At 29.4% G+C, this 23,460-nt stretch overlaps 2 protein-coding genes across 2 annotated transcripts; both read right to left on the reverse strand.

The window, feature by feature from the left end:
- Positions 1–3,713: 3,713 nt before the first annotated feature.
- Positions 3,714–12,004, reverse strand: LOC149889490 (uncharacterized). Its single transcript, XM_090084274.1, has 7 exons — positions 11,663–12,004; positions 11,462–11,558; positions 11,052–11,189; positions 7,801–7,906; positions 7,395–7,497; positions 6,843–6,996; positions 3,714–4,436 (listed from the first exon to the last, which is right to left on the reverse strand). Exons 1-7 carry the CDS (start codon positions 11,914–11,916, stop codon positions 3,981–3,983), a joined length of 1,308 nt encoding a protein of 435 aa, XP_089940400.1. The 5' UTR covers positions 11,917–12,004; the 3' UTR covers positions 3,714–3,980.
- Positions 12,005–12,445: 441 nt separating this feature from the next.
- LOC145183664 (uncharacterized) lies at positions 12,446–22,854 on the reverse strand. Its single transcript, XM_090084276.1, has 7 exons — positions 22,472–22,854; positions 21,804–21,900; positions 21,417–21,554; positions 17,379–17,484; positions 16,938–17,040; positions 16,381–16,534; positions 12,446–14,324 (listed from the first exon to the last, which is right to left on the reverse strand). The coding sequence occupies exons 1-7, from the start codon at positions 22,723–22,725 to the stop codon at positions 13,869–13,871; spliced, it is 1,308 nt and encodes a 435-aa protein (XP_089940402.1). The 5' UTR covers positions 22,726–22,854; the 3' UTR covers positions 12,446–13,868.
- Positions 22,855–23,460: the final 606 nt, after the last annotated feature.

The raw sequence follows: 23,460 nt of genomic DNA on the forward strand, positions 1-23,460 counted from the left end.
TATTATGCGAAAAATTTGTAAATTTTTATTATGTGAAAAGTTGTCTTGAGGTACCCTCTAAACATGTGTCCGGTGTTACCTGATTATGCCTCATTTACAAATAGCTGTTTAAAGAATAAAAAAAAAAGAGTTTTTTTTAAAGTGAGTATTTTAAATTAAATTTAATCACAAATTGATAAAAAGTTAAAGGGATAAGTAAAAATTAGATGCAGTAATAAGTAAACCGAATATGATGATACGTAGTTCCTCTGATTATATTAAACAATATTTCGAACTCCCATCTGATTGCTTTGGTACATTGGGACAGTTTTTTTTTCATATGCCACAGCTTTATTAAAGGAAAGTTTTTGTGGTTCTTAAGATTAAATAACTTCTTTAGTTTCAGCTATACGTTAAGTGTCCGGAATGTCCGCCGTCCGTGGCTACCCGCCTTTCCCCTACGCTACCGCAAGTTTAATATTTTTAGGAGTATTGCAAACTTAACATACAATACGTATTTCTTTCAAATGTCAACTTACATTCTCTAATATTTCCTATATAACAAAACGACATTTGTTTAGGAAATTTCAAAAGCAATAATCCTTTAAATGAAAAAACGCTTATTTACTTTTGCTTTTTTTTTAGGCCCAGGTTAATCTACTTTCTTTTATAAAACAAGAGTAATGCAAGACTAAACAATAACGGTGTCTTTATTATTGAACTTTTAATGAGTTTTGAAAATTTCTCTCATCAAAACTTTTGATAACTTTTTGTCAAACAGAAAAGCGTTACTGATGTTCTAACAAAACCTTCCTCTAGGGAACAAAATAGCGCTTTTACTGCTTCTTAACCGAAAGTTGAAATTATGAAATCCTTAGAAATCTTCGGAAAAGAAGACCTGACTTTAAAACCCTCTATCTCAGATTTCCAGCAAACTTGGTGCAATTGTTAATTACACTAAGGAAAGCGAATATTTCAATTTTTAGGTTAATTACATTTTTCTAGTTAACAACTCCTATTTACTAAATATGCAGCATCTTTTTAAGGTTTCATAGAATTGTATGTATGTATGTATGTATGTATGTATGTATGTATGTATGTATGTATGTATGTATGTATGTATGTATGTATGTATGTATGTATGTATGTATGTATGTATGTATGTATGTATGTATGTATGTATGTATGTATGTATGTATGTATGTATGTATGTATGTATGTATGTATGTATGTATGTATGTATGTATGTATGTATGTATGTATGTATGTATGTATGTATGTATGTATGTATGTATGTATGTATGTATGTATGTATGTATGTATGTATGTATGTATGTATGTATGTATGTAAAGCACATGTGTTGAAAAGTCGACTTTTCAACACAGATAATTTCCAAAATAAAGCCATAACTGGATACACTATAAAATAAAGTTTTTTCCAGATATGTGGTAGTAACAGTCATGATGATTGACATCTGAGAAGCGTCAATACTGGCCACGAAAGGCTCATGTAAAACCCAGTAAATATCATTACGCACTAGCTACTTTTATAAAATGCGAGGGTAATATGGACATTTAAATTTTAATTTAATTTTCCCAGTTTGTGAATCTGCCTTACAATTTTATCCTCCAATAGTAGTCATTACTTTGGCATAAAATAAATTATAAAACACTTTTCCTTGACTTTTCTGCCATTTTTTTTTATATTGTTTTTTTTTGCATTTTGTTCCCCCTAAATTTACCGATGAAACTAATTTATTAAACTTTTGATCTTCTGATAAACGTTTTACCATCACCATCTACTAAGAAGAAGAAATACAAATCTTGATTTAAAAGTTTTGTTACTTGTTTATTTTGTTTTTGAATAATATCATTACTTTATCCTGGTTTTGGTTTATTCTCAGAATCTCTCGTACGTTTTAAGTAAAATGACAAAACAGGATTTTTTTTGTCATTTAAACGAATTACCTCATATTCAGTTTCAGCTTATGCAGCTAAACTCAGGATGTTTGATCATTAGATAATAAGGGATTGATTTCTTTGTACTTTTCTAATTTTTATGCTTTCCAAAAATTTTATTAATGGAAAAATTTAACTTATTTCAATTCTTTGGTAAGTCAGCCATGATCTGATCAATGATCTGATCAATGATCTGATCAATGATCTGATCAATGATCTGATCAATGATCTGATCAATGATCTGATCAATGATCTGATCAATGATCTGATCAATGATCTGATCAATGATCTGATCAATGATCTGATCAATGATCTGATCAATGATCTGATCAATGATCTGATCAATGATCTGATCAATGATCTGATCAATGATCTGATCAATGATCTGATCAATGATCTGATCAATGATCTGATCAATGATCTGATCAATGATCTGATCAATGATCTGATCAATGATCTGATCAATGATCTGATCAATGATCTGATCAATGATCTGATCAATGATCTGATCAATGATCTGATCAATGATCTGATCAATGATCTGATCAATGATCTGATCAATGATCTGATCAATGATCTGATCAATGATCTGATCAATGATCTGATCAATGATCTGATCAATGATCTGATCAATGATCTGATCAATGATCTGATCAATGATCTGATCAATGATCTGATCACTTATAAGTTAAATCACTAAGAATCAGTTAAAAAATTATAAGTTAAATCAGAGCAGAATTTTTTTTGCTTTAATGATGCTTATTTGGTGTTAAGATTTTTATTTTCTAACTTTTAACTTTCAAAAGCGATTTACTGATTCTTTAATAAATTTTTAATGTTTAAAAATAACATTTATGTCGTACAAAACCTTAAATGTTTACTTTCTAGCGACGATTCCATCTCTTTAGAAGCGACGAGGAAAATTTGTTCTTTGATTATCCAAAACGAAAGTCTTTTATATTTTACTCTTCAAACTGAAATCGCATCACAATGTTTCATCATTACCCCATACTTTTCATGAGGTATTAAAGTCATTTTTAAAAGAAACTTGCAACAAGTATTGCCAAAAAAACAACATTTGACACCAAGCTTTTCAGGAAATATGTTGATAAGTAGATAATTTGTCTAAATATGCGAGCATTCAGTTTCGTTACAAATGGTAATTTGTAAACGATAAAAAAAAAAGTAAGTAAACGAAACTCATTGCACTCTCAAATACACTGGGTACCAACTAAATCGTATAAAAAACGGAATAGTGTGATGATTAATATAAATAACATTAGCTACATAATTAGTATAATTAGTTAAATTTTCAGAAAGATAAAAACCTACATTGCATAATATTGAAATTTTATTTTTTACAGCCAACCAAGGAGCCTAAAGCCGCTTTAGAAATACGAGAGGGTCTTTGAGGGGGTCGTTGAACATTTGGCTTTACCTTTTTCTGCTTGTTGATGAATTCTGCTGTCAGTGACCTACTTATGTAGCAGATTGTTTTGATTCCAACAGGAATTTGGAAAAAATGTTTGAGAAAACTGTTCTCAATCCATTATTCACGCATGCTTCACGCATGCTGAAGTTATTTTAGATTTCACTTAGTCTCTTTTCGCAATTCCGCATAATGGTTTTAACCATGTAAATATGTATATAACAATTCTGTCGCAATACTAGTACATAAATATATACAAAAAACTGTAATAAGATAAACTCCGATAGGTATAGCAATCTATTTTTATGAAGTAAATAAAAAAGAGAAAAAAAAAATGAGAAAAATGTTCAAAACTTTTAATTTCATTATTGAGGTTTGCTTACAACCAATCAAATACAGCGGTTTATATTGCCAAATGGCACATTTTTGATTTATATCTTTATCTCACTGTGACATGGACCATTTTAAAATACAGCTGGCTACAAACTAAATGGTATAAAAAACGGAATAGTGTGGTAAGTGATGGTAAATATAAATATCATTAGTTACATAATTAGCATAATTAGTTATATTTTCAGAAAGATAAAAACCTATATTGCATATTATTGAAATTTTATTTTTTACGGCCAGCCAAGGTGGCTATAACCGCAGCAGAAAGACGAGAGGGCCTTTTAGGGGGTCGTTGAGCTTTTGGCTTGACTTTTTTCTGCTTGTTGATGAAATCTTCGGTGGCTTCACAGGCTTTACATGTGTTTTTGTTTAGTTTTGGAATATTCATACACTTGTCCCAATCCGCTTCTTCAGGAGGATCACAAACATCACGATAGCTATAACGATCAGCTTTCTCTGATAACGCCTCTTTGCTAATTCCGTCTACGTACCAAGAGCCAGTTTCGAGAGCGGCACCAAAAACACACATGTATTTGTCAGCTCCATCGTATTCCAAGCAAGGCAATCTGCATTCGATGCCTCTGTTTTTGACTTTACCAAAACAGTCTTCAGGGTAGGAGAAGCGAACTTCATTATCCACAATCATTTTCGGACACAGACATCCATCATCGACCATGATCTAAAAATTCATAGAAATGCTATTAATTCTTTACAACGACATGAAAAAGTTTTATCAAGAAACAGAAACTGCACCACAAATAAAAAAGAACTTTAAATGAAAATTGAAGTACTTTTTGATTTTCATAAAGAAATTGAGCAAAAGTCAAAATATACCCTTACGGAAAGATTACATGGAAATTCAATGGGTTATCTATTCAATTCTATTGTAACCCTGTAGATGGTAAAACTATGACTTACCACAGTTTATAATTCATGGCTTATGCTGCATACCAAGTTTCATGGTTATCTCATGGGTCTCAATTGTCAATCTATGGATTCTAATTGTTTTAAAAAATGTACTAAAAATGGATCCATGCATGCATTCATGAAACCTCGTGGTTAAATCATTTAGCAACAGCAGCCATAATATATTGATAGTGATCACATGAAAAATAAATGAATTTATTTCTGCTTTTTCAAAGATTTGTATGATTTAACAACATTTCAATTGTATTTCGTTTGTTGATCTAATTATACCACGATGGCCTTGCATAGATCAAAAAAATTCAATGATGCTTTAACTTGTATGTTCCGTAATAAAACTCATGCATCATGAGTTTGCATGGTTCTTTTATGCCAATGAAAATGTTGGATTTCAAAAAACGAAGGATTCCATGAAGAAACTGTGAAAACAACAAATGGCATTTCAATTCATATTTGGTCACCATAGAAATCTATGGGTTATGGCTTTTCCGTAAGAAAACCATGAAAATGCCATGACCCATGGTGTTCCAAATAAGCGTCTGCGTCTCGGAATCGGAATTTGTTAAAATGTTTTAATTTGAATAATGATTTACTATTCAAGAAGTGCTAGATATTTGAAATAGCATTACTTAACAACTTCAGCATTTCCTGTAATATACAAGTAACATTATTTACTTAAACATTATAGGGAACGTAATGTGATAATTGTCAAAGAAGTATAACATAAAATATTAAACAGTGTAAAGTGATATGAAATATTAAACAGTGTAAAGTGATGTAAAGTACTCAAAAATGTTTCTGATATATATTAATGATTTGAAAAACAACAACAAAAAGATTAGATCTTATCCCGAATATACGTGAATTAGCAGTGGATAAATTACGATTTTGGAAGGATTTACTTAACGAAATCAAATAAAACTGAAGAAATTAGCAAAGAGAACATAAATTAGTGCTACTTTAGATTAGAAAACTAAAACAATGTGGTAGAAATTATGATTCTTTTATAGAAAAAGAATACCAATGGCTTAAAGAAAATCTTATGACCAATGTAAGTAGCCATTTTGGTTCTGGTAATTCCTATAAACAATGAATGATCCTTGGAGAGTAAAGGAAAAGAGAAAAAATAAACGAACTAAGTGTTGAACATCATGCTCTATTTTCAGTCTCTGCAGGAATTACACTTTTTAAAAAAAGTCAAATGTTTTGATAGATGAAAAAAGTTAAAGACACTTTGGATAATCTTTCCCTTAAAAATGAGTGTAAAGCAAACATTAGAAGTGAATACTGATCTCAGTGATAAACAACATTAAATGATCAGAAACTTGGCCCTTGGACAAATATTTATCTCCTTCTTACACAATATTTTAGAGAAAAAAGTTAAATACTATCCCAAAAAATTTTTTTTTCACCCTGATTTCAGCTGCTATCATTAATTTTTGTAAAGCTGAGTTTATATAGATGGTATAACAATATCAATAATAGCAGCTGAAATAAATAATGGTAAAAGTGCCAGAAATTCATTATTTAAATTTCATACTAAGGATTAACTAGTATGTCTCGTTACGTCTCGTTATGTCTCGTTAAAAAGAAGTAAATTCCGGGAAATTATGAAGCTCCTATTTTGTCCGGGATAGCTCGTCTCGTCTCGTTTCGTTATCGTCCCGGATTTCGACTAAAAATTTAAAATTGCTTGATATTTATTGCAAATCGAGACAAAGCTTTTAGGATCGTCTCGTCTCGAATTAAAAAATAACGAGACGCAGGCACTTAGTTCCAAATACCAATTGAAATATCCTGGGTTTTTTTTCATGGTATTTTTCATGGGAATTTATTACTAAGGTATTTAAGTCAATATTTACATATCAAGTGACTTTTAAAAATGACATTTTGTCCAGCTGAGTCAAATGAAAAAATCCGACTTATCACTAACTTCTGATTTCAAATGCACTAAAACCATCTTTACATTTTCTTCCACCTCAAATGCAGTTTTGTTGAAGAAACATTCGGGTTACACTTTAGTTCTGAATTGTTCATAAACTAACAAAACTTTGCCCAGAGAAGCCCAAAATATAAACCAGTGGCTTTTCTAACTACAACATTCCAAAACCATTGGCCAAATACAAGTCAACAAGAAACTCTTAGCTTAAAAACTACTCACCTCATCACAGTTGCTTCCGATTAGACTGTTGTAAAACATTGTCAAACGCTCAACTGCAACAGTCAAACTTCCTTTTAAAATGGTATCCAAAAAGTAATGTTTGACATGTGGTAACCAAAGTGATATGCTATCGTTTGAAAATGTATCAAAGAAACTAAATGAAAAGTTTGAAAGCAGTAAAAACCTCCTGTAGCTTACAAAAGTAGCAATAATGATATTAACAAGAAGTTTGATGAAAAAATTAAGAATCTTACAAATAAATACAATCTAACATACAAGGATAAGATTCAATAATTTCACAACCACCATGAAAAATTGCTTAATTGAAGAATTAAATTTTGAGTTTGGTTTGGTGAAATGCTCCGTCAATCAAGAACTTATTAGAAACTTTGAATTCACACATTCATGACATTTTTTTGTTAATGGTTTTGAAAGTTTTTATTCATAGAGAGCTTCGACACCATTAAAAAGAAAATTGAAATATTGTTCGCAGCACATTGAACATAGAAAACAACTTCAAAAGTTTGAAAAGTAAAAATAACAAATGCTTACGTTATGTAGCCTTGCGAATCACTATCCTTTTGGTATTTTGGAATGAAATCAGAATCGAGTAGTATTCCATCTTCAACACTTTTCAAGTTTCCTGCACCTCTGCCTTAAGATATTTTTTATACTCTTTTATTTTTGTCAAGTTATTTTAAATATAATTCAAAAAATTGAAATAATAACAGTAACATCGGATTATTCTTCACATTTTCCAAATAATGATTTCTATTTTGAATCCGATTAATGGAAATGTCTTGGATGCCTGCTTTCCATTCTAATTTAATTATTATCAAATAGTACTTCTATTTCTATTTTTAATTTAATTTCAAACTCACTTCCTTAAGTTTCTCTTTCTATTAACCAAAATAATTGCCACTTAAAGTAATTTTAAAAATAGAAGTTTGAGGCTAACCTTTTAAGGTGTTTTGATATCTAAGCTTATACAACTGCTTTGCAGCTCCAATGACATCTTCTCTCAACAACCCTAATTCGTCATGCAAAGCACATTTGTGTAATCTCTATAATCAAATTAAGAAATGATTAAATCCAAACAAATATAGCCAGTTAATTTTGTTGCATATTTTTTCTTTAAAAAACTGTCTGCAGCTTGACAATAATCATAAGTATTAAATATTTTTCAACTCATTTTGCTGTAATTTAATTCAATTATCTACATAAATTTGAAATAGAATGGCGTGAAAAAAGAAATGTTAGAAGTGTTTTTTTTTTTGTTTTTTTTTTTTTGCTCTATTATTTTGTTTTTTATTTATAAATTATATCAATATTCTTAAAAGGTATACATTTTAAAAGACAAATGAAATTTAAAACTTTGACAATTTTCAAAAACCAATGCTATTTAAGTGTTTTGAGGTTGAACGATAGTTCAGTGATATCAAGATATCAAACTCTTGTGGGTTGAAAACTGTTAAAAATGTAATAAAAATCTTATCTTTTTTCAGTTTTTTCTCTAGTTAGAGAGGTGTAATTAGAAAGGCAAATATCCATAGAAAATATTTGCCTTTCTAATTACACCTCTCTAATTGGATAGCTTGAGGACAATTGAATTGACCATTGACCATTTCTAAATGGATAGCTTGAGGACCATTGAAAGTTTTTGTCTGTTTATCATAGGGGCATTAATTTTGTGAGAAGTTCTAAGGATATAGGGTAGTAACTATAGTTTAAGCAAAAGTGTTTTGCTCTGAAATTGAAATAAATGAAAATCTTTGTTGTAATTGAGCTGAAACAAATCAACTGTCTTCCCAGTCTGTTGGAATAACTATTTTATTATGAATATAAATACTATAAATTTGATTATAAATATATTAAAATTAATTTAATTTTCATTTTGGTAAAAAAATTTCAATGGTGTTACATATTTACTATATGTTTTACTATATATTTTTTATTTCAAAAAAACTATTTATGAAATTCGACAGGAAATTTGCAGTTTGACAATAGTTATAAATATTAAAAGGTTTTTCCTCTTCTTTAAACCAAGTACCGCTTCATACACAAGTAAACTATTACAATGTTTGTAACTTGTATTACATATGCTTAAAGAACAACATTTATGAAATTCAACAGGAGATGGGAAAAATTGAGTGTTGCAATTGTGATGAAGAAATAAATGTCGTCAGTAGACAGATCCATGATGAGATAACATAACAGATATAAAGGTTTTCAAAGGATGGGGAACCTTGCAAACACATAAAGAGCTATATAAACTTGAAATACCTAAAAATCCATTGATTTGATGTAGTTTCATCCCTGATTTACAATATGTATATGTAAAACAGGTTACATTTATTGTAATAGCTTATTTGTGTATGAAGCGGTTTTTGGTTTAAAAAACTGTTAGCAGGGATGGTTAAAAGGAAGGAAAAAAAATTATGGTTCAATTTTGAAGAAAATTCTTTGGATGATCTCAGTTACATTAATCTAAAGTAGTTCAGGTTCATAGTATAAAATATCATAATTAAAAACTAGCTCATTTTTACTTTTGTCTTTTATTATGTTTTTCAGTCATCTTAAAGTCATCTTTCCAGGACCTTAAAATAAATGCGTCATTTTTACCCGTTTTGACGATTATATCAAATATGAGAGAGAAAAAGAAAAGAATTTCTTAAAAGAGTAAACACATAGCTCGTTCCATAAAATTATGCAGAAAAATTTTGTTTTGATATTATGAGCTGATTTTCAGAATTACACTTACAGGTTAATAAATGCATTTAAAAATGCCAACACGTGTTGAAAACGTTTTAAATACATGCAGCTTAAATCTTATATATATTTTTTTGGGCACTAAATCCGTATTTAGCCTCAATTTTTTGGTATCGCCTACATTTTACACATAATATGACCCCGATTATGTTTAAAAATGGGGCAAAATGGCTATACTAAAAAGATCTAAAAACTTTCAGATGTTAGGTGTTTAAGGAAGATTGGTTACTGATAGGGATGGTATTTTAACTTTTACCGGTATATTTTAAAAAAGATTTATTTTAGTTTTTAAACTGTCAATGACTTTTAGCACATGATCGAACAATTCCCAACACCGATTTTAGAACAATTGAAAAATTAAAATTCTTTGCTGTTAATTTTGAACAGCTGTAGATTCATTTAGAGCTAAACTAAATGCTTTACAGTTTTTTAAGCCATTCAACAACTGCTGCTCAATATTAGTACTAATTTCAGATATTCTTCTTTTAGTTGTATGTGAATTGAATTTAATGGATGTTCTTTAGAAAAACTTATATTTTTAATTTCATAGTGGCGTTTAATATTTGCTGACTTGGTATGAGAAAGTTCTGTATTTCAAACTCGATATTTTGGTTTATATCCTTTTTCAATGAAAATGCAAACTTTTCTGTCCAATCTTCATGAAGTATTCTTTTCTCGTCATAAATTTTCCTTTTCTTATTGCAGTTGGGAAGTGAATCATTGTTTTTATTTGCTTTATTCATTTTCAATGAAAATGCAAACTTTTCTGTTCAATCTTCATGTTGCGAATTGAATTTATTTGCCTTAATCATTTTGAAACAATAAGTTTGGCGAGTAAATAAAATTAATAGGAAAAGACCCGCAATGAAGTTCCAAGAGCCGCATGAGGCTCGCGATACCAAGCACTACGAGTATCCCGAAATACCAATAACGGAGAACTACGAATATCCCGAAATAAAAAGTAATGATATTCAATTTTTATGATAATGCAAAATTTAGAGAGCAAGAAGTATTTCTGTTATATTTACGATGACTTATTCTTAATAAATTTTACTAATGAATAAATAAAGTTCTCATAATGATTTTGTCATTCTAAAATTTTATTGTGTTGATTTTTAAATTTGTTTTCTGTATTTCCCACCGACGGTTAAAGAATCTTATTTGAATTTTTTTTTAGATTGCAGTTATTTTTAAAGTTTGTCATGATTGTTTTGTTTAGCGTAACTGCACATTTCTAATTAAGTTCAATCCCTTTTTATAAAATAAGACTTGAAGTATCGACAAGTTACCTAGTTGTATGTGACAAGACGTTGTGGAAAATATAGGGACCCGGAATCGAAATAAAAGTTCGTTGTTTATAAAAAACCGGATTAAAATTAAAAACCGGATTAACATTAAAAACCGGATTAACATTTTTTTATATAAAAATCTGTCTAATACCTTTTTAGTATCGCGGTCAGGACGCATGAGTTCCAAATGAACTAATGAAGAGGCTCTCATGTAGTAAATCATTAAAGTAATCCAATTCGGATCAAAAGATACTTTTTGGCTTTTTCGTTGCTGAGGGAAGAACGTAGCCTGTAAGAAAATCAAACGCAATTCATATATTTTTTAACTACACTTTTGTAAAAAACTAATGAGTATGCCATGAATAGTATGAGATTTTGAAGTTCTCATGTGTGAGTGTGTGTGTGTGTGTGTGTGTGTATGTGTGTGTGTGTGTGTGTGTGTGTGTGTGTGAGTGTGTGTGTGTGTGTGTGTGTGTGTGTGTGTGTGTGTGTGTGTGTGTGTGAGTGTGTGGGTGTAAAAACGCATACCATACATATATTAAAAATTATTTCGCAACAAACCTTTTTTGAGAGAAACTTTGACAGGTCAGTATCAAGTTCCATGTCTTTTCCTTTTTCCAATATTGAAGAAACTGCTTCAATGTCATTGTTTTTTTCACTATATAAAGAATATTTACATGGTTATGTTAACTTTTTTTGTTCTTGTTGTTGTTTTTTTATTTGCTTTTCGCTTTGTAGAAAGATTTCATTTTGCCAACTTACCTGATTAGTGTTGAGGTAAAGTTTTCTGGATGAATGGCGTCGTCAATATACTTTTTTACTTGATCCCATGTTGAAGAAGATTGAGATGAGAACCACTCAGTAAAGTCGCTCTTTTCATCAATATTCTTTGAAAACGGTTTGTTTGAAAGCTTTATTACTTCAACAATCCTTTGATAAGTTGTGGATTTATTTTGTTTGGAAGGTTGAGACAAAGTTAAACCAAGAGAAAAGAGCAGCAGTAAAAATGTTTTCATGTTTATTAGTTTAAACTGGTCGAAGGTTAAAATGTTTGGTACGCTTTCTTTTGTTTTTCGTTTTTTATGAGGACCAAGCGATGCATAAAAAGCAGACTAACTGTCTATTTGTTTTATGATCATGTGAATTAGCTATGACTTTTCAATAAACAATAAGCGGTTGAATGAATTACTTATGTCTGGGGCAAAGAGCTCGTTGAAAACAACTTGTTTCATACTCTAGTTTTTTTTTTGCCGAAAGTCTCAACACTGTTTAGGTGGTTTTGCCAATTTTGGAAACAATTAATTTTTGTGAAAAGTTAAAAAAGTATTTGTTTTAAAATGATTTTTTGAGGATATGGGCGCGAAAATAGGATAAAATTTATTGTCATATGCAAACTATTGTTACAAAAAAGCCTTGCATTGCCTATTTTTTTTTTTTTTTATGTATATTTATTACTTGTAAATTTTTTGGGGGGAGGGGGGATATTTTATAAAGTAATCAAAAGGAGAAATTGTTGTGTTTCCCCCAAACATACAACTATTTATATGTTTTACTAAATACATTTATTTTAAGATCAATTAACAAAATTCGTTGTATACAACCTTAAATACAAAGCGAATTCTAATCTTTTCGAATGTCTCTTCGCTTCGTTTTTGTGCACATTTTTATAAAGCGTTCCGCATGAACGCATTTACGTCATTCGTACTCGTAATTATGCAATTATCACTCAACTTCTATAACTTCTAATCTTCTTTAACAAATAATACTAGCGAAATACGTCCAAAAAAAATCCGTTGCTAATTCATCCCAAACGTGTTTTGGTAAAGTCGACATTTTAATTGGTTCAGGATTTGGCATGCGCAAATTTATCTGGCATCCAAGACTTTTTTCAATATGTGATTCAATATCGGTATTCATAGTGACCCAATACACTTTTTAACGCAATAATTCTTTGCATTTTTCTACACTTAAATGTCCTTCATGTGCAATTTGTAAAGCTCTTTTTTGAAGAGGCTTTGGTAAGACAATTCTTGTTTCTCTTAATAAAATCCCCTCATAATCAGTTAAGTCATTTTGAAATCTACGATCTGGTTCCAGTATTGGTTTGTCGTACCATTTACCAGACAATAATGCATTCTTTAATGCAACAAAACTATTGTCTTCGTTTTTATATCTTCAAGTGATATTGATTTGGGTGTCATTTTTGTCACTAAAAAATTTACATAAGTAGCCACTTAATTTTCATCTGACTCATTTGGGATTAAATTTCTGGATACATGATCTGAAATGTTCTCTTCTCATATACTTTGTCAAAATCATATGCCTGCAACATGATTTGCCATCTTGCAATGTGTGCATTTAGCTTAAAACCAAATAAAAAAAATTAACTTGAACGGTTTGTGGTCCACTGCAATCTTCAAATATTTTCCATACAGGTAAAAATGTAATTTTTCAATGGTCCATAGCAAAAGCTTCCTTTTCTGTAATGCTATATTTCAACTCAGCTGCTGTCAGTGACCTACTTATGTAGCAGATTGTTTTGACTCCAACAGGAATTTGGAAAAAATGTTTGAGAAAACTGTTCTCAGTCCATTTTTTCACGCGTGCTTCACGCGTGCTGATGTTATTTTAAAATTCACTTAGTCTCTCTTCGCAATTCTGCATAATGGCTTTAACTATGTAAATATGTATATAACAATTCTGTCACAATACTTGTACATAAATATATACAAAAAGCTTTAATAAGATAACCTTCGATAGGCATTGCAACTTATTTTCACAAAGTAAAAAAGAAAAAATCTTTATCTGACTGTGACATGGGCCATTTTAAAATACTGCTCACTACAAACTAAATCGTATAAAAAACGGAATAGTGTGATGATTATTAAAAATAACATTATCTACATAATTAGTATAATTAGTTATATTTTCAGAAAGATAAAAACCTACATTGCATATTACTGAAATTTTATTTTTTACGGCCAGCCAAGGAGGCTAGAGCCGCAGCAGAAATACGAGAGGGCCTTTTAGGGGGTGGTTGAGCTTTTGGCTTGACTTTTTTCTGCTTGTTGATGAAATCTTCGGTGGCTTCACAGGCTTTACATGTGTTTTTGTTTAGTTTTGGAATATTCATACACTTGTCCCAATCCGCTTCTTCAGGAGGATCACAAACATCACGATAGCTATAACGATCAGCTTTCTCTGATAACGCCTCTTTGCTAATTCCGTCTACGTACCAAGAGCCAGTTTCGAGAGCGGCACCAAAAACACACATGTATTTGTCAGCTCCATCGTATTCCAAGCAAGGCAATCTGCATTCGATGCCTCTGTTTTTGACTTTACCAAAACAGTCTTCAGGGTAGGAGAAGCGAACTTCATTATCCACAATCATTTTCGGACACAGACATCCATCATCGACCATGATCTAAAAATTCATAGAAATGCTATTAATTCTTTACAACGACATGAAAAAGTTTTATCAAGAAACAGAAACTGCACCACAAATAAAAAAGAACTTTAAATGAAAATTGAAGTACTTTTTGATTTTCATAAAGAAATTGAGCAAAAGTCAAAATATACCCTTACGGAAAGATAACACGGAAATTCAATGGGTTATCTATTCAATTCTATTGTAACTCATAGAGTTTTACGGTAAAACTATAACTTACCACAGTTTTTAACTCATGGCTTATGCTGCATACTAAGTTTCATGGTTATCTCATGGGTCTCAATTGTCAATCTATGGATTCCAATTGCTTTAAAAAATGTACTAAATATGGATCTATGCATGCATTCATGAAACCTCGTTGTTAAATTATTTAGCAACAGCAGCCATTAAGTATTGATAGTGATCATATGAAAAATAAATGAATTTATTTCTGCTATATAATGTACATGGATATCAAGCATGTACTAATGAAATGTTGTAAAAATGCTTTTATAAATGCTCATGTAAATACATTGTACATATAAATTAGCTTAAAGCTGTATACAGGCGAAATAATTTTAGTTAGTACTAGACCATTTTTAAAAAAGCTGTAATTAATTGTTGGGCTTTTCAAACAAGTGTAATAAAAGGGAAAAAATTAAATATTTAGCTTAAAATGTTGATTAAGCAGAGAAACAAATGAATTATCCTCCATTTTAATTAAGACCAAAAGAAAGTCAAAGTAATCTAATGGTTGTATATATTTTCAGCAAACTCATAATTTTAAAAATATTTAAAATTTTAAAATGAAGTTTCATGACCTTTACTAGATAATTATATTTAATTAAGTTTAAATAAAGATAAATGTTTTTTATGCTGTGCTGTTTTTGGCTGCATATTGTCATATGCAAATGCAGTGATAAATTTCATACAGCATTTTTATACCAATGACTGTGTATAAATCTTGTTATTTGTTTTCAGTAATATTTTGTGTAACACCTTAATTGGCTGCTAACTGAGTGACCAGTTGATATACATGGTTACTTAAGAGTATCAAAGATTCTTTTTGATTTGTTAAAGCTTTTAATTTTAAATATTAACAAGTAATTTCCATTAATAACAAATATACTTTTGGAAAAAGGTTCTTTTGTGATTTTTCATTGAACATGCTTCTATACAATGTTTATTATACATGTATATTACTGATAGTCTGATGCTTGCATATGAAGCAGTTTTTTAAACGACTTGTAAAGTTGCATTTGTTTGTAGTAATCATATTCATATACATGCATTAAATGATATGCAAAAACCAAATTATAGTGTTCCTTGTGCATTATAACTAAATACTCTTGTGCTTTTTCAAAGGTTTGTATGATTTAACAACATTTCAATTGTATTTCGTTTATTGATATAATTATATCCACGATGGGCTTGAATAGATCAAGAAAACTCAATGATGCTTTAACTTGTATGTTCTATAATAAAACTCATGCATCATGGTACTTATATGCCAATTAAAATGTTGGATTTCAAAAAACGAGGGATTCCATGAAGAAACTGTGAAAACAACAAATGGCATTTTAATTCATATTTGGTCACCACAGAAATCTATGGGTTATGGCTTTTCCGTAACAAAACCATGAAAAAGCCATGACACATAGTGTTCCAAATATCAATTGAAGTACCCTGGGTTTTTTTTCATGTTTTTTTTTCATGGGAATTTATTACTAAGGTATTTAAGTCAATATTTACATATATTAAGTGACTTTTAAAAATGACATTTTGTCCAGCTGAGTCAAATGAAAAAATCCAAACCATCATTAACTTCTGATTTCAAATGCACTAAAACCATCTTTACATTTTCTTCCACCTCAAATGCAGTTTTGTTGAAGAAACATTTAGGTTACACTTTAGTTCTAAATTGTTCATAAACTAACAAAACTTTGCCCAGAGAAGCCCAAAATATAAACCAATGGCTTTTCTAACTACAACATTCCAAAACCATTGGCCAAATACAAGCCAACAAGAAACTCTTAGCTTAAAAGCTACTCACCTCGTCACAGTTGCTTCCGATTAGACTGTTGTAAAACATTGTCAAACGCTCAACTGCAACAGTCAAACTTCCTTTTAAAATGGTATCCAAAAAGTAATGTTTGACATGTGGTAACCAAAGTGATATGCTATCGTTTGAAAATGTATCAAAGAAGCTAAATAAAAAATATAAAAGCAGTAAAAGTCTCTAATAACCAAGAAAAGTATAATAATGATATTAACAAGAAGTTTGATGAAAAAATTAAGAATCTAATAAATAAATATAATCTAGCATACAAGGATAAAATAAGATTCAACAATTTTACAACCACCATGAAAAATTGTTTTAGTCAAATAAGTAAATTTTGAGTTTGGTTTGGTGAAATACTCCATCAATCAAGTACTTATCAGAAACTTTAAATTCACACATTCATGACATTTTTTTGTTAAATGTTTTGAAGGTTTTCATTCATAGAGAGCTTCGACACCATTAAAAAGAAAATTGACTGATTGTTCGCAGCACATTGAACATAGAAAACAACTTCGAAAGTTTGAAAAGTAAAAATGAAAAATGCTTACGTTAAGTAGCCTTGCGAATCACTATCCTTTTGGTATTTTGGAATAAAATCAGAATCGAGTAGTATTCCATCTTCAACATTTTTCAGGTTTCCTGCACCTTTGCCTAAAAATATTTTTTATGCACTTTTATTTTTGCCATGTTATTTTAAATATAATTCAAAAAATTGAAACAATAACAGTAACGTCGGATTATTCTTCACATTTTCCAAATAAAGATTTCTATTTTGAATCCAATTAATGGAAATGTCTTGGATGCCTACTTTGCATTCTACTTTACTTATTCTTTAGTACTTCTATTTCTATTTTTAATTTAAATCCAAACTAATTTTAACTTTCTTAAGTTTTTTGTTTCTCAAAAAGAAACTAATTTCTTACTCTATTTCTATTAACTAAAATAATTGCCACTTAAGGTAATTTTAAAAATAGAAGTTTTAGGCTAACCTTTTAAGGTGTTTTGATATCTAAGCTTATACAACTGCTTTGCAGCTCCAATGACATCTTCTCTCAACAATCCTAACTCGTCGTGCAAAGCACATTTGTGTAATCTCTATAATCAAATTAAGAAATAATTAAATCTAAATAAATGTTACTTAAACTGATAATCTATCAGGTTTGAAAAGAATGTATATTAAAGTATATCTTACATTTATTTAATGATCTATTTATGATATTTTGTCTATTAGTTTTATTTCATGATAATTTCTACAATATTATTATTTACAGCTTTGTTACTATGTATGGGAAATATAGCCAGTCAATTTTGTTGCATATTTTTTCTTTAAAAAAACTGTCAGCAGCTTGAAAATAATCATAAGTATTAAATATTTTTCAACTCATTTTGCTGCAATTTATTTCAATTATTTACATAAACTTGAAATAGAATGGCGTGAAAAAAGAAATGTTAGAAATGTTTTTGATTTTTTTTTTCTGCTTTATTATTTTATTTTTTATTTATAAATTATATCAATATTCTTAAAAGGTATACATTTTAAAAGACAAAAGAAATTTTAAACTTTGACAATTTTCAAAAATTAATGCTATTTAGGTGTTTTGAGGTTGAATGATAGTTCAGTGATATCAAGATATCAATCTCTTGTGGGTTGAAAACTGTTAAAAATGTAATGAAGATCTGATCTTTTTGCAATTTTTTCTCTAATTAGAGAGGTGTAATTAGAAAGGCAAATATCCATTTAAAATATTTGTAACATGAGCGAGAGTTTGAGGACCATGGAAAGTTTTTGTCTGTTTATCATAGGGACTTTAACTTTGTGAGAAGTTCTAAGGATATAGGATAGTAACCATAGTTTAAACAAAAGTGTTTTGCTCTGAAATTGAAATAAATGAAAATCTTTGTAGTTATTGAACTGACACTACTCAATTGTCCTCCCAGTCTATTGGTATAACTAATTTATTCTTAATAAAAAATAATATATATTTGAACATAAATATATTAAAACTAATTTAATTTCCATTTTGTTAACAAAACTTCAATAATATTACATATATTAATCGTTGAAAATTTATTTTTTATTTGAAAAATTAGGAGTGTTACTATTGTGATGGATTAATTAATGTTGTTAATAGACAGTTAATAACTATGCTGAGATTACATGACAGGATTTAAAGGTTTTCAAAGGATGGGCAACCTTACAAACACATAAACAGCTATACAAACTTGAAATACCTAAAACTCCAATGAATTGATGTAGTTTCATCCCTGATTTACTTTTTTTTTAGCATATGTAAAACAGGTTACAGTTATTGTAATAGCTTACTTGTGCAGGGTTCGTTATAATGAAGAAAAAAATTATGGCCCGATTTTGAAGAAAATTTTTTGGATGATGTCAATTACATAAATTTAAAATAGTTCAGGTTTACAGAATGAACTATCATAAATAAAAAATTAGCTCAATTTTACTTTTGTCCTTTATTGTGTTTTTCAGTCATCTTAAAGTCATATTTCAGGACCCTAGAATAAATGCATCATTTATACCCGTTTTGACGATTATATCTAGGTATGTGCGTATCTGCGATTTACGGCACCGATTTTAAAGATAAAATCTGTGACCATTTTTTCACCGCGTGCTCGATGTAGGTGTCGTATGGATGGCTTTTTCTCGTCTTTTTTTTAGAATTTTATATTGACTTAGATAATATTTTAAAAGTAGAGTGTTGTAAGTTTATTGCAATTTTTTTTTTTTTGCACTTACTAACTTTTTTAGTGATTTCATTTCTATTGAAAACTTCATTCCTGTTCTGGAAGTGAATTGACATTGAAGAGATGATGGGTTTTTTCTCTAACTTTTGAATCAATTTTATATATCTATTTTCTATGTACCTGCCAAATTTCATAAAAAAATAATGACACGCTCATATTCTATTTTTGCACGCAGTAAAGGTACCAAATATTCTTCTGTTGTAGAGGTTTGGGGGGGGGGGGGATTTACAATTATGAGCATTTTGTGTCTTTGACTTTTTTATTCATTAAAAAATTGTTTTTTTAGAAAAATGAAACTTTATTTAAAATATTGGTGATTTTTTAAAGTATTCAAAACGTGACTTACACACAAACACACACAAAAAAAACCATATTCTGTTATTAGTTGAATAAAAATATAACCGAGGCAAAGTAATGCGCTATAAACTAAACAATGAAGTTCAATTATAAAACCACCGTAAGCCGAACGCTAATTTTTTAGGTTGGTTGCAGTTTTCTTAAGCATTCCTTATAATGAATTTTTGTCACTTAAATGGGCATAACTTTTAGTAGAATCATTAGTTTTTTATGAAATTTTCACCATCGTAATACTGATTTAAAGCTCTTTACAAAGATGTATAATAATTAAATATTTGAATAGTTTAAAAATTTTTTAAAGAGTAAACACATAACTCGTTCCATAAAATTATGCAGAAAAATTTTGTTTTGATATTATGAGCTGATTTTCAGAATTACACTTACAGGTTAATAAATGCATTTAAAAATGCCAACACATAAAGACGTGTTGAAAACGTTTTAAATACATGTAGCCTAAATCCTATTTATCTATTTTTTGGCACTAAATCCGTATTTAGCATCAATTTTTTGGTATTGTCTACACTTTAATCATAAAATGACCGCGATTATGTTTGAAAATGGGGCAAAGTGGTTATACTAAAAAGATCAAAAAAACTTTCAGATGTTAGATGTTTAAGGAAGATTGGTTACTGATAGGGATGGTATTTTAACTTTTACCGGTATATTTTAAAAAAGGTTTATTTTCGTTTTGAAACTGTCAATGATTTTTAGCATTTGATTATTTACAACTTCCAACACTGATTTTAAAATAATTGATGTCAACATGTTTTTCAACATAATTGATGTCTTTCAGATTAACCAAGTCTAGTAACTCTTCTTTCACAATAACATCTGATGTTACATATCTAACAAATACTGCCATTTGAGGTTTATCTTGAACATCTGTAGATTCTGTAGATTAGCTAAACTGAATGCTTTAAAGTTTTTTGAATCAATGCTGCCCAAAATCAGCACTAATCTCATATATTCTTCTTTCAGTTGCATGTCGGGAATTTGTGAAGTTAATCTTTGAAATTAATCTTTGGATTTTGCTATTTTTATGATCTAAAACTGAGAGGACATCTGAAATCGTTTTTCTTTATAAATTCTTCGTCAGTGTAAGAATGTCTTACTCTTGCAATGCTCCATGCTATAACAAAACATGCTTCTGTTGTAATATTTAATTCTTTAGTGAAAGATGAAATATTTATTTGGTTGTTAATGATTGTTTTTAGCAATTCAATTTTATTTTTCCTGTGATTAGAATGGATAGTGGCGTTTAACATTCGGTGAATTGTTATGAGCAAGCTCTGTATGATGTTATGAGCACGTTTTAAGAGTTTTGTATTGCAAATGAAACATATTGGTTTTTATTCTTTTTCAGTAAAAATGTTAATTTTTCTGTCAATCTATCCCGAATAATAACAATAATTACAAGCATCCCGAAATAAAAAGTTTATTATTTCTGAAATAATCTACAATTTAAAGAGAAAGAAGGATTTAAGTTATTTTTACGTTATTTTTAAAAAACTTTATTGATGAAGAAATAAAGTTCATATGTTTTAAATGATTTCGTCATTCTAAATTTTTATTGTGTTGATTTTAAACTTGTTTTCTGTTTTTCTCACTCACGGTTTTCGAATCTCATTTGAATTTTTTTTTTTTATTGCAGTTATTTTTAAAGTTTGCCCCGTTTATGTTTTATTATGATTGCTTTGTTTAGCGTAACTGCACATTTCTAATTAAGTTCAATTCCTTTTTTTAAAATACGACTTGAATATCGACAAGATACCTAGCTGTATATGACAAGACGTTGTGGAAAATATAGGGACCCGGAATCGAAATAAAAGTTCGTTGTTTGTAAAAAAACGGATTAAAATTAAAAACCGGATTAACTTTTTTTTATATAAAAATCTGTCTAATACCTTTTTAGTATCGCGGTCAGGACGCATGAGTTCCAAATGAACTAATGAAGAGGCTCTCATGTAGTAAATCATTAAAGTAATCCAATTCGGATCAAAAGATACTTTTTGGCTTTTTCGTTGCTGAGGGAAGAACGTAGCCTGTAAGAAAATCAAACGCAATTCATATAACTTTTAACTACACTTTTGTAAAAAACTAATGAGCATGCCATGAATAGTATGAGATTTTGAAGTTCTCATGTGTGAGTGTGTGTGTGTGTGTGTGTGTGTGTGTGTGTGTGTGTGTGTGTGTGTGTGTGTGTGTGTGTGTGTGTGTGTGTGTGTGTGTGTGTGTGTGTGTGAAAACATATACCATACACATGACATAATAAATATCATCTCGCAACAAACCTTTTTTGCGAGAAACTTTGACAGGTCAGTATCAAGTTCCAAGACTTTTCCTTTTTCCAATATTGAAGAAACTGTTTCAATGTCATTTTTTTTTTCACTAACAAAAAATATAAAAATAGCACTTACATTAAAACGATATAAAAGTAACAAGTATATTACAAACAATTAAAAAAACCATATAACTTGACTGACAAACTTCATTAAAATAATATCGAATGCTTCATTAAGTTTCAAATTAATGAAACTGCGATTATGGATAGATAAGGCGAAATAGCAGCTTTAGTAAAACATTCTACAAATGGAGAAAAAACGCGACAAACTGAAGTGGTAAAAAAATACAAAAGGATGGCAGAAGGGGAAGAAAAACAGTATTTCTGTTAAATTAATGCGGTTTTTTTTAATCAAAAAAGATGTTACACTTCAAACCACCTCAGACACTCTAACTCTAGATCTGGTTTGATAAGAAAGTGAATTTATTTTTATGTTATCAACGAAAACATTATTTAAATAGTTTTACAGAGTGCCATTGTCGATACAAAAAAAAGCAAAAAGGTAGAATTTTTTTTAAAATTCATGTACTAAAAAACTGAAAAAGCTATTTTTGGCTTTTTGTTTTTCATTTACGTTTCGTTTTGTAGAACGATTTAAATTTGCCATAATGGACTTACCTGATAAGTGTTGAGGTAAAGTTTTCTTGATGAATGGCGTCGTCAACGTATTCTTTGACTTCATCCCATATTGAAGAAGATTGAGATGAGAACCACTCAGAAAAGTCGCTCTTTTCATCAATATTCTTTGAAAACGGTTTATTTGAAAGCTTTATTACTTCAACAATACTTTGATAAGTTGTGGGTTTATTTTGTTTGGAAGATTGACAAAATGTTAAACCAAGAGAAAAAAGCAGCAGTAAAATGATTTTCATGTTTGAAAATTTACACTGATCGAAGGTTCAAATGTTTTGTGAGTTTGTTTTTTTTTTGGTTTTTATGAGGACCAATTTTCAAAGAGGATCAATTTTCATTGAGGAACAACTGATGCATAAAAAGCAGAGTAACTGTTTATTTTTTTATGATCATGTGAATTAGCTATGACTTTTCAATAAACAATAAGCGGTTGAATGAATTACTTATGTCTGGGGCAAAGAGCTCGTTGAAAACAACTTGTTTCATACTCTAGTTTTTTTTTTGCCGAAAGTCTCAACACTGTTTAGGTGGTTTTGCCAATTTTGGAAACAATTAATTTTTGTGAAAAGTTAAAAAAGTATTTGTTTTAAAATGATTTTTTGAGGATATGGGCGCGAAAATAGGATAAAATTTATTGTCATATGCAAACTATTGTTACAAAAAAGCCTTGCATTGCTTTATTTTCTTTCTTTTTTTTTTTTTTTTTTTATATATATTTACTATTTATTAATTTTTTTTTTTTTTGGAGGGGGGATATTTTATAAAGTAATCAAAAGGAGAAATTGTTGTGTTTCCCCCAAACATACAACTATTTATATGTTTTACTATATATATTTATTTTAAGATCAATTAACAAAATTCGTTGTATACAACCTTAAATACAAAGCGAATTCTAATCTTTTCGAATGTCTCTTCACTTCGTTTTTGTGCACATTTTTATAAAGCGTTCCGCATGAACGCATTTACGTCATTCG

Source organism: Hydra viridissima, unplaced genomic scaffold, assembly GCF_058129835.1.
Source record: "Hydra viridissima isolate aposymbiotic clone 2 unplaced genomic scaffold, HvirCarnegie_v1 scaffold_4, whole genome shotgun sequence".
Taxonomy (NCBI): domain Eukaryota; kingdom Metazoa; phylum Cnidaria; class Hydrozoa; order Anthoathecata; family Hydridae; genus Hydra; species Hydra viridissima.